This window comes from Bombina bombina, chromosome 4 (assembly GCF_027579735.1).
Source record: "Bombina bombina isolate aBomBom1 chromosome 4, aBomBom1.pri, whole genome shotgun sequence".
Classification (NCBI taxonomy): domain Eukaryota; kingdom Metazoa; phylum Chordata; class Amphibia; order Anura; family Bombinatoridae; genus Bombina; species Bombina bombina.
Genome location: NC_069502.1, coordinates 116,232,437 through 116,248,643, shown reverse-complemented (window position 1 = coordinate 116,248,643; position 16,207 = coordinate 116,232,437). Strand labels below are relative to the sequence as shown.

The window sequence follows — 16,207 nt, the reverse complement described above, 5'->3', positions numbered from 1 at the left end:
CCTATCCTCAAGAAACCTTCCCTTGATCCTACCTCCCCATCCAACTACTGCCCTTTTTCCCTCCTCCCTCTTGCATCAAAGCTTTTTGAAAAACTAGTAGATGCATGCCTATCCCATTTCCTTACAATAAACTCCCTCCTTGACCCATTGCAATCTGGATTTCATCCCCATCACACCACAGAGACAGCAATTGTTAAGGTTACCAACGACCTACTTACAGCAAAATCAAAAGGCCACCTCTCTCTGCTTATCCTGCTTGATCTGTTCGCAGCATTTGACACTGTTGACCACCCTCTTTTGCTCCAAACCCTCCAATCCTTCTGCATCTGTGACACAGCCCTCTCGTGGCTCTCTTCCTACCTGTCAAACCCGTACCTTTAATGTAGTCTTCTCTGCGGCCTCCTCTGCCCCATCACCACTTTCTGTCAGAGTACCGCAAGGCTCGGTCCCCTTCTCTTCACAATCTAAACATCATCACTAGGTTCCCTAATAAAGTCCCACGGTTTACAATATCATTTGTATGCCGATGACACCCAAATCTACTTCTCTGCACCAGACCTATCTCCTTCCTTGCTAACCCGTGTCACTAACTGTCTTTCTCACATCTCTAACTGGATGTCCTCTCACTACCTCAAGCTAAATCTCTCCAAAACTGAGCTCCTTATTTTCCCCCCTTCTTCTAAACTCTCCACCCCCAATCTCTCTATAAATGTCGACAACTCCATCATTACCCCTACCCCGCATGCCCGATGTCTCGGGGTCACATTTGACTCAGATCTTTCTTTCACTCCTCACATTCAGTCATTGGCTAAAGCCTGCCGCTTCCACCTTAAAAACATCTCTAAAATTAGACACTCTCTCATTCTTTCCCGCCTCAATTACTGCAACTCTGTCCTCTCTGGTCTCCCCACCGGCCGCCTAGCTCCTTTACAATCCATAATGAATGCCTCTGCCAGACTCATCTTCCTTACACGTCACTCTTCATCTGCTGCACCTCTCTGCCAATCCCTTCACTGGCTTCCTCTTGCCTCCAGGATCAAACACAAAATTCTCATCCTGACATACAAAGCCCTCAACTGCACTGCTCCCCCCTATATCTCAGACCTTGTCTCCAGATACTCTCCCTCCCGTCCCCTTCGCTCTGCTCACGGCCTCCTACTCTCCTCCTCTCTTGTCACCTCATCACACTCCTGTTTACAGGACTTCTCCAGACTGGCTCCCATCTTGTGGAACTCTCTGCCTCGCTCCACAAGACTCTCTTCTAGTTTTAAAAGCTTCAAGTGCTCCCTAAAGACTCTACTGTTCAGGGATGCATACAACCTACGCTAACCTTTCTTTATACCAGTTCCTCTCCTCCATTGCTATCCCCTGAACCCCCTTAGCATGTTAGCTTAAGAGTCCAGCTGTTTGTAGATCACCTTCTTAAGAGCTGACTACAACAGTGCAACTCTTGGCAGGGCCCTCTACACATTTGATCCCTATAATTGTTTTGTTGTACTCTGCCTTTGTTTATAGCGCTGCGGAATCTGTTGGCGCTCTACAAATAACCGATAATAATAATAATACACGCACACACATATGCAAACACACACACACATAAAAAACACATATACACACACACACATACACATATATACACACACACATACACACACACACACACACACACATATTAATTTGTTTTGTAATTTTCCCTATGGGCCTTACACCCAGACCTGTCTGGGGTTAACTACCTGTGACTCTGGGGACAGTGCAGCTTCCTGAGAGTGCTATTGTGCACCCAGGGCTGTGCATGTTGCAGGGTCATGGGATGTGTACCTGGTCCGGTCGCAGGCCCCTTCCGTGTTTTGTATATTTCTAGGGTGATTACATAAGCCTGTGCACCCTTCACTTGTTCTTAGTTTGTTAGATTGAGAGCTTGCATTGTGTGGCTGTTTAGGGACTCAGGTTTTGGAAGAGACCTTGACGTGGTACCTGGGCTTATCCCATTTGGCCCGATGCGGTAACTAACTCTTCCATTTTTTCTTTTAATCTTAGCTGAGAGCTTGTAAGTGAGTACTGGACTTTCTCTGTGTGCTACATACACACACCCACACACATATATACACACACATATACATACACACACATACACACACACTTATACACATACACACACATATATACACACACATATACACACATACACCCACACATGTATACAAACACACATATATACATACATATACACACACATACATATACATACACACATATATACATACACACACATATATACATACACATACATATACACATAGACACACATACATACATACATACATACATACATACATACACCTACACACATACATACACACACACACTGTCTACACACACATAAATATATAATCCAATCACACAAAAAGGAAAAAAATACTTTGCAAAAAAAATATACACACATACACACACACATATATATATACACACACACACATACATACGCACACACATATATACACACACAGATATACATACATATACACACACATACACACATATACACACACATACACATATACACATACACATATACACACACACACACACACACATATACATACATATACACACATTCACATACACACACACACATACACACATATATACATACACACACACACATCACACAAATACACATACATACACACACACATACACACTCATATACATACACCTACACACATACACATATACATACACACACACATATACACACATACACACACACACACACATACATACACATACACACACACATATACACATATGCACACACATATACACACACGCACACACATATACACACATAAAGACACACATACCCACTCACACATATACACATACACACATGTAGACACACATACACACACACATTTACATACATACACCTACACACATACATGCACACACAGACACTGTCCACACACACACACACACACATATACACACATACACACACATATATATATATATATATATACACACACACATATACACACATATAGACACACATATACACAGACACACACACATAAATATATAATCCAATCACACAGAAAGGAAAAAAATACATTATGAAAAAGTACTTCTAACAAGAATAGTATACAAGTAATGTTATTTTACATCATGATATTTTTCTTCATAACAGAACATATGTGGTATTTACTTATATTAGAGCACACTGGAGATTGTATATTTAAATGGAGTTGTAAATAATGAAGTATGGATATTTGGTATTATATTGTGTCTTTATCATGTGTTATGTTGATGGTAAAAATACTAAGCATTCATTAACATCTTCATTTTTCTCTCCAGGGATTTTTCCTTTTAGTTTCAACTGTTTTGTTGGACCAAAAAGTAAGTGACATATTGAAATGTAACTAGAACATTTACATTAAGGACATTAAAGGGAGTTCCCAGTAATCCATTTAATCCACTTGAGTGTTTATTTTGTCATTTGAAATAACTGCTTTTGCCCATTGTATCCCCACCTACAATGAACATTTCAGTACATAAGTACCAATTATAGAAAACCTTTGTAAATAAGGAGCAGCTGAAGAAATAACACTTCCAGTGGGAGTGAGAGAGAAAGGTACTAACATGTTAATTTTCAATTGTTCTAAGTATGGGTCTTTGTGTATACAATGAGAGATAACGCAATATGTCTGTAGATATGGAGAGAAAAATAATGAGGCCCTCTCTCCCTGCAAGCTCATCCACTTTGTTTGGGTTGGGATTTAAATAGCTATTTCATATACAAAAACGTGTAATTTTTGTCTATACCTTTTTAGCATAAAACTAGGTCTCTAGTAATATACAGTTAGAACACATTAAACAAGACAACAGATTATTTTTTTTAGTTTGTTGCAAGTTGCATTCTTTCAACAAAATAATTTCTATTAATGGTATATAAGGAATTCCAGAAAGTATTAGTTTATTAATATTGGTGTTAAGAAATATGGGCCAAAGTGACAGGTACCTTTGGATATATTCCAATAGTCGCTTACAAAAGGTAGAGCCTAAATCTAGACAGAAACAGAACTGCGGGTGTAACTAACAATAGAAAAGAAGGTGTTCTTTTATATGGTGACTATATTATCCCTATGGGCAATAGCGCACTTACCTAGATCATAACGCTGAGCAAGAGCAACAAGTATTGCTTGAGGGAGGAGCAGGCAGTAATCATGTTGTTCATTATCAGGATTAAAGGGACACGAAACCCAAAAACTTTCTTTCATGAATCAGATAGAACATGCAACTTTCTAATGTACTTCTATAACCTAATGTTCTTTGTTCCCTTGGTATCTTTTGTTGAAAAGCATGGATGTCGGCTCAGGAGCATTCATGAATCTAGAGCACTATATGGTAGCAGATTTGCAAGAATGTTATCCAGAATACCATGGGAACAAAAGCAAATTTGATAATAGAAGTAAAATGGAAACTTATATGTTCTTTCTGTATCCCAAAAGAAAATGTTTGGGCTTCGTATCCCTTTAAGTTGCCTGAGGAAGAGGCAATGTGACATCGCTGGTGTGTGTACTGGTTATAGGACCGCACTGTGCTCCTCTCTATAAATAGTCTAAAGAAATAAAATATTTATTTATAAAAGTACATTTACTAACGTAATGCTCATTATTGGGTAGAATCATTTTAATTGCATTTAATTATCTTGTTAACATGATGATAACATAACAACCTACAACTACACCTAAATAAAGGTTCTGTGTTAGCCTAATAGGCAGAGGAAACATTTAGAAGTTTGTGCCTATGTATATTTAAAGGAAATATAAATATTGTGGGCAAATAAGATGATGTCGAATATAAGATTTGTCAAATGTTTATATAATACAAATACAAAGTTGAAAATCATATCCATTTGACCCTAGTTTTAGTAAAATAGCGTTATATGCCACAAATAATGTAACCACTTTTAATTTCATAATATGTCTGTGAAGAGGCATAAGTAGTCTTTAAAACTTGTAATCTCAGTCCGTCAAATCATTTCACAATATATAGGATTGTTTAGATTAGAGAGCTCAGTCACCAGTCACGGCTGGTGATTTTTAAAGATGGTGGAGTGCTAGACCCGACCCCTTGAAATAAAGCCTGCCTTCATGGCTCCTCTTATATTACTACACTATACATATATATATATATTGTCACAGTGTCACTCCTCCCTCTTTGTGTCTTAGTTTCTAAAAGAAACCAGAGACCAACCAAACCAAGAGCAGGAATGCTTGGGTTCAGTCTCAGCATACTCAGCCCTAAAATAGACCCGGCCTCCCAACTTTGCAGCTCCTCCCACAAACTCTCCCAGTCTCCCGCAAGCCTCCTTGTCCATGAACTAAACTTACACTCTTGTTAATTATATAATAAACTACTTAGCTATATCCACTTTAATTAACTTGTTTCCTGAAATGGATAATCATGGACAAGCAATACATTGGGCGTATGCTGGTTTTGAGCACTTGCGGGGCAGACTTGTACATCCAAGCCTGCTTTCCACAGTGTAAGAACCAGCTGTCACTGGACCATACACTGGACATGTTTGTTTAGGGAAATTGAGAGGCCCTGTGCGACAGAAAGGGCGACATTAGACACTCAAGTGAGTGTCATGGTACATGTGAGCAACAGATTGACAGTGTCTGCAGCCAGTTTGAGGCAAAGCCAGGGGGACAGGTTCCCTAATCGGAAACATAGTCAACACCCAGCTTAGTACATAGAGCCCATTTTGTCTTCAAGAAACAAACAGAGTAATAAAATATGTTCCAGTATTAAAACAGAATAGCTTTAAACTCATTTCTTAACTAAAAAAAAAAAATTTGAGTTCATATTATGTCAAAAGCAAACAAAATGGCTGTCAATAAAGAAATATTGAGTATTGTTAAACGTGTTTATCTGCTGAAGAAATAGATTTAAATGACACAAATTGCACACAGAATATAATTTTATCCTAATGCTTACTATGTTTACTAATTCATTAGGTAAGAAGAATAATGAGGAGCACATTCTCTTCAATATCAACACTTAAAACAAAGGTAACCTTTTCTATAACTTTCTCATTAGTGGCGCAGTATCATATTTACATCTATTTACTTTATTTCTAAAGCACCAATGATAAAAATGTTCAGCCATCATATTTGTGTGGCATTTGTGTAAACCACACTATTTAACAAGGTTTTTGCTTATCACTTTTCAATTAAAACTTAAAATCAATGAAAATTATTTTTATAGAGATGTGGTTAATCCTATCCCTTCAACTTTTTCTTTAAGACTGATATACTTTATTATTGGCTCTTATATATCATATATATATATATATATATATATATATATATATATATATATATATATATATATATATATTATTTTTATGTTTTGCTTGTACGGAAACCATGTGCAATGGCTTCTACTGACAGCACTTATAGAAAATTGATTTGCTTGTCTTTTTTAATTATTTATAGCTAAAATGAGCTTTTTCACTTAAAGTGAAAGTAAATCCTAGCGTTGTACAAACGCTAGGATTTACTATTGAAACAAATAAAGGGGACTTTCATTCATGAAGTATAAGACACTTCATGTAGAAAGCTCCTCTATTTGATTAAATCGGTCCCTGTTCTTAGCTGCTACAGCAGCCACGGCTAAAAAAAAATTTGGCTAAGAGGTGACGTTTTCACCTCTTAGCCAATAGCCGTGCAGTAAATCCGGCTTGGTGCCGATGGGAGCCGGATTTACCGCATGGCTATTGGCTAAGAGGTGAAAACATTTAATTTTTAGCCGCACTCTGCTGTAGCAGCTAAGAGCGGAGATCGATTGAATCAAATAAAGGAGCTTTCTACATGATGTATCCTTTACTTCATGAATGAAAGTGCCCTTTATTTGTTTCAATAGTAAATCCTAGCGTTTTTTAAAACGCTAGGATTTACTTTCACTTTAAGGGACATGCGAGTCTGAATTAGTTTCATGATTCAGAGAGATTGAGCAATTTTAAAAACTTTCCAGTTTACATTTGTTATCAGATTGACTTTGTTCATTAAGCATTCTTTGTTAAAAAAAACCTTTCCATGAGAGGATACTGAGGCAGGCTCTGGATCTGAGCACTAACATTGTTGCAATACCATATAAAGCTCAAGACATGCCCACTCCTACAGGTCACCTCCCTCATTCATTTGATTAGCGTTAGATCTATATGCTATAAATTGTTCTTATATTATTTACATTTTTAACATTTAGGAATAACGTTCAACTTTTAGTCATGTTGCTTTTTTTCTATAACAACTATAATGAAACATTTTAAAGAGATTACATTTGTTTCATGACCTTTGAAATGGATATAATAGTTAAAACTGAGTGGATCTCACATTTAAAAGCAGCATTTTTGTAAGCAGCGCTGTGTATTGTGTAAGCAATGGCTTAAATGATATCATACAAGTCACTGCTGACTCTCTGAGAAGGCGAGACATTTACATACAGTATATGTATATATTATGTTTAAAGGGACACTGAACCCAAAATTTTTCTTTCATGATTCAGATAGAGCATGCGATTTTAAGCAACTTTCTAATTTACTCCTAATATCAATTTTTCTTCGTTCTCTTTATTCTCTTTATTTGAAAAGAAGGCATCTAAGCTAAGGAGCCAGCCAATGTTTGGGTCAGACCCTGGACAGCACTTGTTTATTGGTACAGGTTGTTCACCAAAAATGGTCCGGCATATAAACTTATATTCTTGCTTTTCAAATAAAGATATCAAGAGAATAGGAGTAAATTAGAAAGTTGCTTAAAATTGCATGATCTATCCGAATCACGAAAGAAAAAATTTGGGTTCAGTGTCCCTTTAAGAAGAGATAAACCAAGGAACCTTTTAACCAGCACTTACTCTTAAATTTTACAATGGAAAAAGAATTCCCATCCTTAGGTAAAGTTATAATATGGAACCCAATTGCAAATAGAAAATATATTTATTAGTTAAACCACTTAAATTCAGTGGTGACTTATAATACATGTTAAATTAAACACATAGATAAAGACACCATAAAAATACACGAGACTCAGCTTAACTGATGTTAGGATATATCATTCAGTCATTGAATACAGAGTCCCATTATGTCGTAGTGCAAAACATTTCCTCAGGGAGCATGGGCGAGATTATATATGCGGAGTCACCTGCAAAAGCAGTAGCTCAAATCCTATTGGCTAATTCAAATCAGTCAATAGGATTTCAGTAACTCTAATCCTATTGGCTGATTTAAATTTTTCAGCCAATAGGATTGCAAGGTACCCATATTTAAATGGGTACCTTGCATTCCATCTTCAGTGTGCGGCAACGATCGTACAAAGAGGATCTCCACGCTCGATGGCTCCGCGGTCGCTGGTCCTCCGCACCACACCAGCTTGGTCCAAGAAGACTTCACTGTCTGGAAGAAGACCTTCTCCGCCGGACTCCAGGAACAGTAAATACCTATTTGGGGGTAAGACTTGGGATTTTTTTTATTTTTTGTTTTTTTTAGATTAGGGTTTAATGGGCTTGTAAAAGAGGTGAATTCCCTTTTAAGGGCAGTAAAAGAGCTCAATGCCCTTTTAAGGGCAATGCCCATACAAATGCCCCTTTAGGGGCAATGGGTAGCTTAGGTTTTTTTAGTGTTAGGTTTTTTATTTTGGGGGGTTTGGTAGTGGGGGGTTTTACTGTTGGGGGGGCTTAGTATTTAAATAAGGTAAAAGAGCTGTTTAACCTAGGGCAATTCCCTAAAAAAGGCCCTTTTAAGGGCTATTGGTAGTTAAATTTAGATTAGGGGGTGTCTTTATTTGGGGGGGCTTTTTTATTTTCACAGGGATTAGGTTTAATTTTTTTATTTTTGATAATTTTGCTTATTTTTTTCTGTAATGTTAGATTTTTTTATTTAATCTTAGTTTATTTTTTTATTTTTTAAGTAATGTTACATTTTTTATTTTGATTGTAACTTAGTATTTTTATTGTATGTAATTGGGGTTAATTTAGGGGGTGTAAGGTTAGGGGGCTTAGTAATTAAATTAGTTATTTGTGTTGTCGGGGGTTGGCGGTTTAGGGGTTAATAGGTTAATTAGGTGTAATGTGTTGTGGGGGGTTGGTGGTTTAGGGGTTAATAGTGTTGATAGGTACTTTGCGTTGTGGGGGGTTGGCAGATTAGGGGTTAATAGTGTTGATAGGTAGTTGGCGTTGTAGGTGAATGGCGGATTAGGGGTTAATACATATATTAGGTAGATCACGATGTGGGTAAATGGTGGATTAGGGTTTAATACATATATTAGGTAGATTGCAATGTGGGTGAATGGCAGGTTAGGGGTTAATACATATATTAGGTAGAGCACGATATGGGTGAATCGTGGGTTAGGGGTTAATGCATTTATTAGGTATATTGCATTGTGGGGGGTTGGCTGTTCAGGAGTTAATACTTTTATTATTAGTTGCGATGTGGGGGATTGCGGATATAGGGGTTTTGACGTGTCGGGTTTATTTTTGGGAGGCGGGTTAGACTTTTACGGGAGATTTAACTTTGATTTTTTTTTATTATTATTATTATGTTCCGGCAATTTCTAAACTGCCGTTAGTCACTGGCGACTCCAGAAATGTGTATTTCTGCACATTTCTGGACATCGCTAGTTTATCCGACTTACTGCAGTTTATGAACTGCCGCCAGGGTTTACATGATTCCCCGATGTGCAGGGTGAAATTACAGTTGACACAGGTTTCAGCAGTTGCGCTGAAACCTGCACCGTATATGTAATCTCGCCCATATCTCCAAATATCCAGGGAATCAATATCAATCACTCACGGTTAGTGTGGCGGTTTGTGTGGAAGTTGGTGATGAGCCTGGTCTGAAATTGTGGTCCAGTGAGTGGTAACCTTGGGGTATTATCACTTGGAGGCTATTAAGGGAGTCTGAAGGAGTGGGGTAGCTGTTTGTCACCCTGCGGCGGATCCTAGCCGTAATGCCTGCAGAGAATATTTCATTATATTTGCGGCAGTTTTTGGTGCGTTCAGACCCCTTTACCGCTCTAGGACTGCTATATCATTAGAGTAGGTGTAATTAGCTTAATAAAAATTGTAATTATTTTTTTATTTTCTGTAATTTAGTTTGTTTTTTGTTTTTTTGTACTTTAGTTTATTTTATTTAATTGTAGTTAATTGTAGTTAGTTTATGTAATTAATTTAATGATAGTGTAGTGTTAGGTGTAATTGTAATTTAGGTTAGGATTTATTTTACAGGTAAATTTGTCTTTATTTTAACTAGGTAGCTATTAAATAGTTAATAACTATTTAATAACTATTCTACCTAGATCAAATAAATACAAAGTTGCCTGTAAAATAAATATAAATCCTAAGCTAGCTACAATGTAACTATTAGTTATATTGTAGCTATCTTAAGGTTTATTCTATCGGTAAGTATTTCGTTTTAAATATGATTAATTTATTTAATTTTAGTAATTTTATTTCGTTTTATTTAAATTATATTTAAGTTAGGGGGGTAGACTTAGGGTTAGACTTAGGTTTAGGGGTTAATAAATTTAATATAGTAGCGGCGACGTTGGGGGCGGCAGATTAGGGGTTAATAAATGTAGATAGGTGTCGGCGATGTTAGGGACGGCAAATTAGTGGTTAATAAAATTTAACTAGTATTTGCGAGGCGGGAGTGCGGCGGTTTAGGGGTTAATATATTTATTACAGTGGCGGCGATGTCCGGTCGGCAGATTAGGGGTTAAAACATTTATTTAAGTGTTTGCGATGTGGGGGGGGGCCTCGGTTTAGGGGTTAATAGGTAGTTTATGGGTGTTAGTGTACTTTTTAGCACTTTAGTTAAGAGTTTTATGTTACGGCATTAGCCCATAAAACTCTTTACTACTGACTTTTAAATGCGGTAGGAGTCTTGACAGGAGAGGGTCTACTGCTCACTTCTTCCAAGACTTGTAATACCGGCGTTAGGCATTAAAAAGATAGGATACGCAATTGACGTAAGGGGATTTGGGGTAAGCTTGAGTCGCGGAAGAAAAGTGAGCGGTACACCTGTACCTGCCTGACTCGTAATACCAGCGGGCGTTAAAAAACAGCGTTGGGACCTCTCAACGCTGCTTTTTTAGGCTAACGCAAGACTCTTAATCTAGCCGTTAGATTTGCGGAATCAATAGTGCTAAAACAACATACTCCAATAAATGATAGCAACTGCATATTACACTGTAGAGATGTGCATTCAGAGGTTTCACGAACTTCTGAATACAGAAGAAGCGGCGGCCCCTATTTTCATTGCTGAATTCATTCTTGTGCAACAGCAAGACGCTAAAATCTGTGCATTTATGGTGCCTACTTGAGAACCTGTCTATGAACATAAGTTTTTATTTTGTAGCAAAAATAATAGTCAAAATACTATCTTTTTTACAAGACTGTTAGACCAACAACAATTTAATACCTAACAGAACGATCATGCATCTCCCAGTGTAATATTTCTCAGTTGTATAGAAAAAATAAGTGATGGAATCTACCCCATGTCCTGCAATATAAATCCATGTACATTATAACATTTAATTTATTGTATAAATCCTAATAAAATAATATTTTTGCTGTTTTTGCAGACTACAACGTCAAGTAATTCTGGACCTACTAAACCTAAAAGGAGAAAAATATTTTCATCTAAAGGTTTGCAATAAGCACATTATTTTAGCATATCAGTGTTTCCTGTAGTTCTTATCCATATTACTTTTCTTTAATACTAGTATTCTACATAAAATAAACATTATTCTTTTATTATTATCTTCTTGTTTAAGAAGGAAAAGAGATTTATTTTCTGTTCTATTATAGAGATGTACTATAATATATAAGAATATTCCAATCACTAGATTTGAAGTTCTTAAAGGGACATTAAACAACAGGGTACAACTACAGTAGTTTGGTTACTACCTGCCATAATATCGTTTTCCTCCTGTATTTGAAGGTCTCTTTAAAGTATTTCTCTTATTTTAACTCATTACAGAATTCACTTGGTAAAGCTTTGCATTTCATACTGGGCGCTGCCATCTTGTAGCGCATGCATTGTTGCATCATGTGACAAAAGCAGTCCACTTTCACAGATCTGTGATATTACTGACTTTTTGACAGCTGTACCTTGCAATCAGTTTAGCTCACATAATAGTGAGTGGAAGTGTTACATTTTTGCAGGGTTTTTTCACAATTTAAAAGTTAAATAACACATATACTGTAAGCTCCAAGATGGTGGCACCCAGTGTGACGATGCAGCGCTTCACTAACTGATCCTTTTAAGGGGTTAAAATAAGAGAACAATTTTGAAGAGCGCTGCAGGCACAGAAGGAAAAACAATAGCATGGTGAGTAGTAACCATGTTACTGTAGTTGTACCCAGTAGTTTAAAGGGACATGAAACACAATTTTTTTTCTTTCTTGATTCAAATAGAAAATATAATTTAAAAAAAGTTTTCAATTTACTTCTATTATCAAATTTGTGTCTTTCTCATCTTATTCTTTGTTAAAAAGCTATCCAGATAGGTAGCGTGCACATGTCTGCAGCACTACATGACCGGAAGTAGTGCTGCCATCTAGTGCTCTTGCTAATGTACAGCATTGTTGCAAAACTGCTGCCATATAGTGCTGTAGACACGTGCACACTCCTAAACTTACCTTCCTGCTTTTCAAAAAAGAATAACAAGAAAATGAAGATTTGAGAATAGAAGTAAATTGGAAAATTGTTTAAATTTGCACGTTCTATCCAAATCATAAAAATTAAAATTTTGTGTTTTATGTCTCTTTAAAAGGTGTGTCTCTTGTTCTCTCTCTCACTTCTCTATCTCTCTGTCTGTCTATCTATCTGTCTGTCTATTGATCTGTTTATAAATTATCTATCTCTGTTTATCTATCTGTCTATATATCTGCTTGTCTGTCTCTTTCTGTCTACTGTTTATTTTAAATCGGTGTATCTGAAATCTACAGTATCTATCTGTCCGTCTGCTCTGTCTGCCTGTCTGTCTATCTGTGTACTTCTCTGTCACTCTGCTGGTCTGTCTCTTTCTTATGCAAAGTAAAATAAAGTTGAGTTCCATCCACCAAATATCTTTAAAAAGGGACCTTTATTGAAACATGGCAGGGTCCAAAGTATGTCAAATTGGCAACATTCCAAGCCTACAATCAGCCCTTAGTCATGTCATGACAATATATATCTAACACTTTTCTATCCTTTTGTATTTCAGCTAATTACTTACTCAGAAGCCAAACATCTTCAAATGAAACTATTACAGAGTCGTATTTTGCACTTTCATGACAGAAAATATTTTTGCAGAGTCCTCAATAGTCCAGGATTTTGAGATTCTTGTCTCAGATTCTTCCTCATATTTATGCTCCAGTCTCTCTAAAAGAAACTCGGATCCTTTAAACATCACCCAGGATTGGAACACTGAAACACGCTAACTTGTTTCCCAGATTCCACAGACCTACTCTGAGGCTCCCTGACTTCCCCCAAGACAGCTCAAACCCCACCCCTGAGCTGCCCAGATTCTACCATCAGCAACCACTCTCAGAGGCAATGAAAAATATTGTAATGTATGTTTTTACCAAAGTGACTTCCAGAGATTTTTTATATAGATACCACACTTATATGAAAAACTAAATAGGGAGAAATTGTAATTGCATCCCTCTTATTAGAAGGGCATGCAAACCCAATCAGCTTATCCATACAGCTAACATGTGGCTCATTCCTGTCCTTTTTTATCAGCATCTAAAGTGTATGTTTGTGATTCTTGCTTATGATACTGGTGTAAATGCTATGTTATGAAACTGCTAGTTTCAAATATGTGTACATAAAAGTATATACCTGTATACATTTTTCTAAAATGTCTAATGAGTTGTTGTCAGCACTTAGTAAAACAAAATTCTAAAATGTCTAATGAGTTGTTGTCAGCACTTAGTAAAACAAAATTCTAAAATGTCTAATGAGTTGTTGTCAGCACTTAGTAAAAAAAAATTCTAGGGGGTGTGTGTGTCTGCACGGCGATCTGAAGCGGTTGCACTTTTCAGAGCTCCATTGGATTCTCGAATAAACCGCCGGTTATAGGAGAAACATCACAGCAAAAATCAACATCTCCCTAGATAAAGTGCTCCACTTTTCAGGAGGGCTATAAATACTCAGAAAAATAAGCTGTATTATTGATACCAGCGCCACCCCTTCGGTAATCCGAGGTGTTCAGCCATAACCGTTACATCAATAAAAAACCTGCTTGAATCATTAAGATCACTTCGGATATGTAGATATCTCTGCTAACAAACGCCTAGATTACGAGTTTTGCTGTAAGAGGGGTGCGTTGCTATCATGCAGTTTATTCTCACTGCTCACTTCCCTGCAGCGCTGGTATTACAGGTTTTTACAAACCCGGCGTTAACAGGCAAGAAGTTAGTGTAGAGCAAAATTGCGCTCCACACTGCATTCCAATACCAGCGCTGCTTAAGTGAGCGGTGAGCTGGTTATGGGGAGAGCCAGTTGAGAAAAAGTCTAACACCTGCAAAAAAGCAGCGTAAAACTCAGTAACGCAGCCCCATTGATTCCTATGGTGAAACTAAAGTTATGTTTACACCTAACACCCTAACATGAACCCCGAGTCTAAACACCCCTAACCTTACACTTATTAACCCCTAATCTGTCGCCCCCGACATCGCAGACACCTGCATTATACTTATTAACCCCTAATCTGCCGCTCCGGACATCGCCGCCATCTACATTATACTTATTAACCCCTAATCTGCTGCCCCCAAAATCGCCGACACCTACATTATATTTATTAAGCCCCAATCTCCCTCCCCCAATGTCGCCACAACCTACCTACATTTATTAACCCCTAATCTGCCGTCCCCAAAGTCGCCGCCACTATTATAAATGTATTAACCCCTAAACCTACCCTAACACCCCCTAACTTAAATATAATATAAATAAATCTAAATAAAATTCCTATCATTAACTAAATTATTCCTATTTAAAACTAAATACCTATAAAATAAACCCTAAACTAGCTACAATATAACTAATAGTTACATTGTATCTATCTTAGGGTTTATTTTTATTTTACAGGCAAGTTTGTATTTATTTTAACTAGGTATAATAGTTACTAAATAGTTATTAACTATTTAATACCTACCTAGCTAAAATAAATACAAATTTACCTGTAAAATAAAACCTAACCTAAGTTACACTAACACCTAACACTACACTACAATTAAATAAATTACCTAAATGAAATACAATTAAATAAATCAAATACAATTAGCTAAATTACAAAAAAAACACTAAATTACAGAAAATAAAAAACAAATTACAAGATCTTTAAATTAATTACACCTAATCTAAGGGCCCTATCAAAATAAAAAAGCCCCCCACAAAATAAAAAAAACCCTAGCCTAACCTAAACTACCTATAGCCCTTAAAAGGGCCTTTTGCAGGGTTTTGCCCCCAAGAAATCAGCTCTTTTACCTGTAAAAAAAAATACACACAACCCCCCAACAGTAAAACCCACCACCCACTCAACCAACCCACCAAATACAGCCCTAACTAAAAAAAACTAAGCTCCCCATTGCCCTGAAAAGGGCATTTGGATGGGCATTGCCCTTAAAAGGGCATTTAGCTCTATTGCTGCCCAAAGCCCTAACCTAAAAATAAAATCCAACCCAATACACCCTTAAAAAATCCTAACACTAACCCCCGAAGATTCACTTACCGGGAGAAGTCTTCATCCAAGCGGCAAGATTTCCTCAACAAAGCCGGCAGAAGTGGTCCTCCAGACGGGCAGAAGTAGTCCTCCAGACAGGCAGAAGTCTTCATCCAGACGACATCTTCTATCTTCATCCTTCCGACGCGGAGCGGCTCCATCTTCAAGACATCCGGCGCGGAGCATCCTCTTCTTCCAACGTCTTCTTGCTGAATGAAGGTACCTTTAAGTGACGTCATCCAAGATGGCGTCCCTTAGATTCCGATTGGCTGATAGAATTCTATCAGCCAATCGAAATTAAGGTTGAAAAAATCCTATTGGCTGATCCAATCAGCCAATAGGATTGAGCTTGCATTCTATTGGCTGATTGGAACAGCCAATAGAATGCGAGTTCAATCCTATTGGCTGATTGCATCAGCCAATAGGATTTTTTCA

At 37.2% G+C, this 16,207-nt stretch overlaps 1 protein-coding gene across 5 annotated transcripts in view; it reads left to right on the top strand.

Annotated features, from left to right (window-relative positions):
• Positions 1 to 14,009, top strand: part of LOC128655986 (adhesion G protein-coupled receptor F5-like) — a 206,526-nt gene extending 192,517 nt beyond the window's left edge. For all 5 annotated transcript variants that reach the window (XM_053709610.1, XM_053709608.1, XM_053709609.1 and 2 more), the window contains 4 exons: positions 3,358 to 3,399; positions 6,027 to 6,080; positions 11,646 to 11,709; positions 13,271 to 14,009. In XM_053709610.1, the coding sequence (XP_053565585.1) occupies positions 3,358 to 3,399; positions 6,027 to 6,080; positions 11,646 to 11,709; positions 13,271 to 13,341 (231 nt within the window). In that variant the 3' untranslated portion in view covers positions 13,342 to 14,009. The remainder of the gene's footprint in view (positions 1 to 3,357; positions 3,400 to 6,026; positions 6,081 to 11,645; positions 11,710 to 13,270) is intronic.
• The last annotated feature ends 2,198 nt before the right edge of the window (positions 14,010 to 16,207 follow it).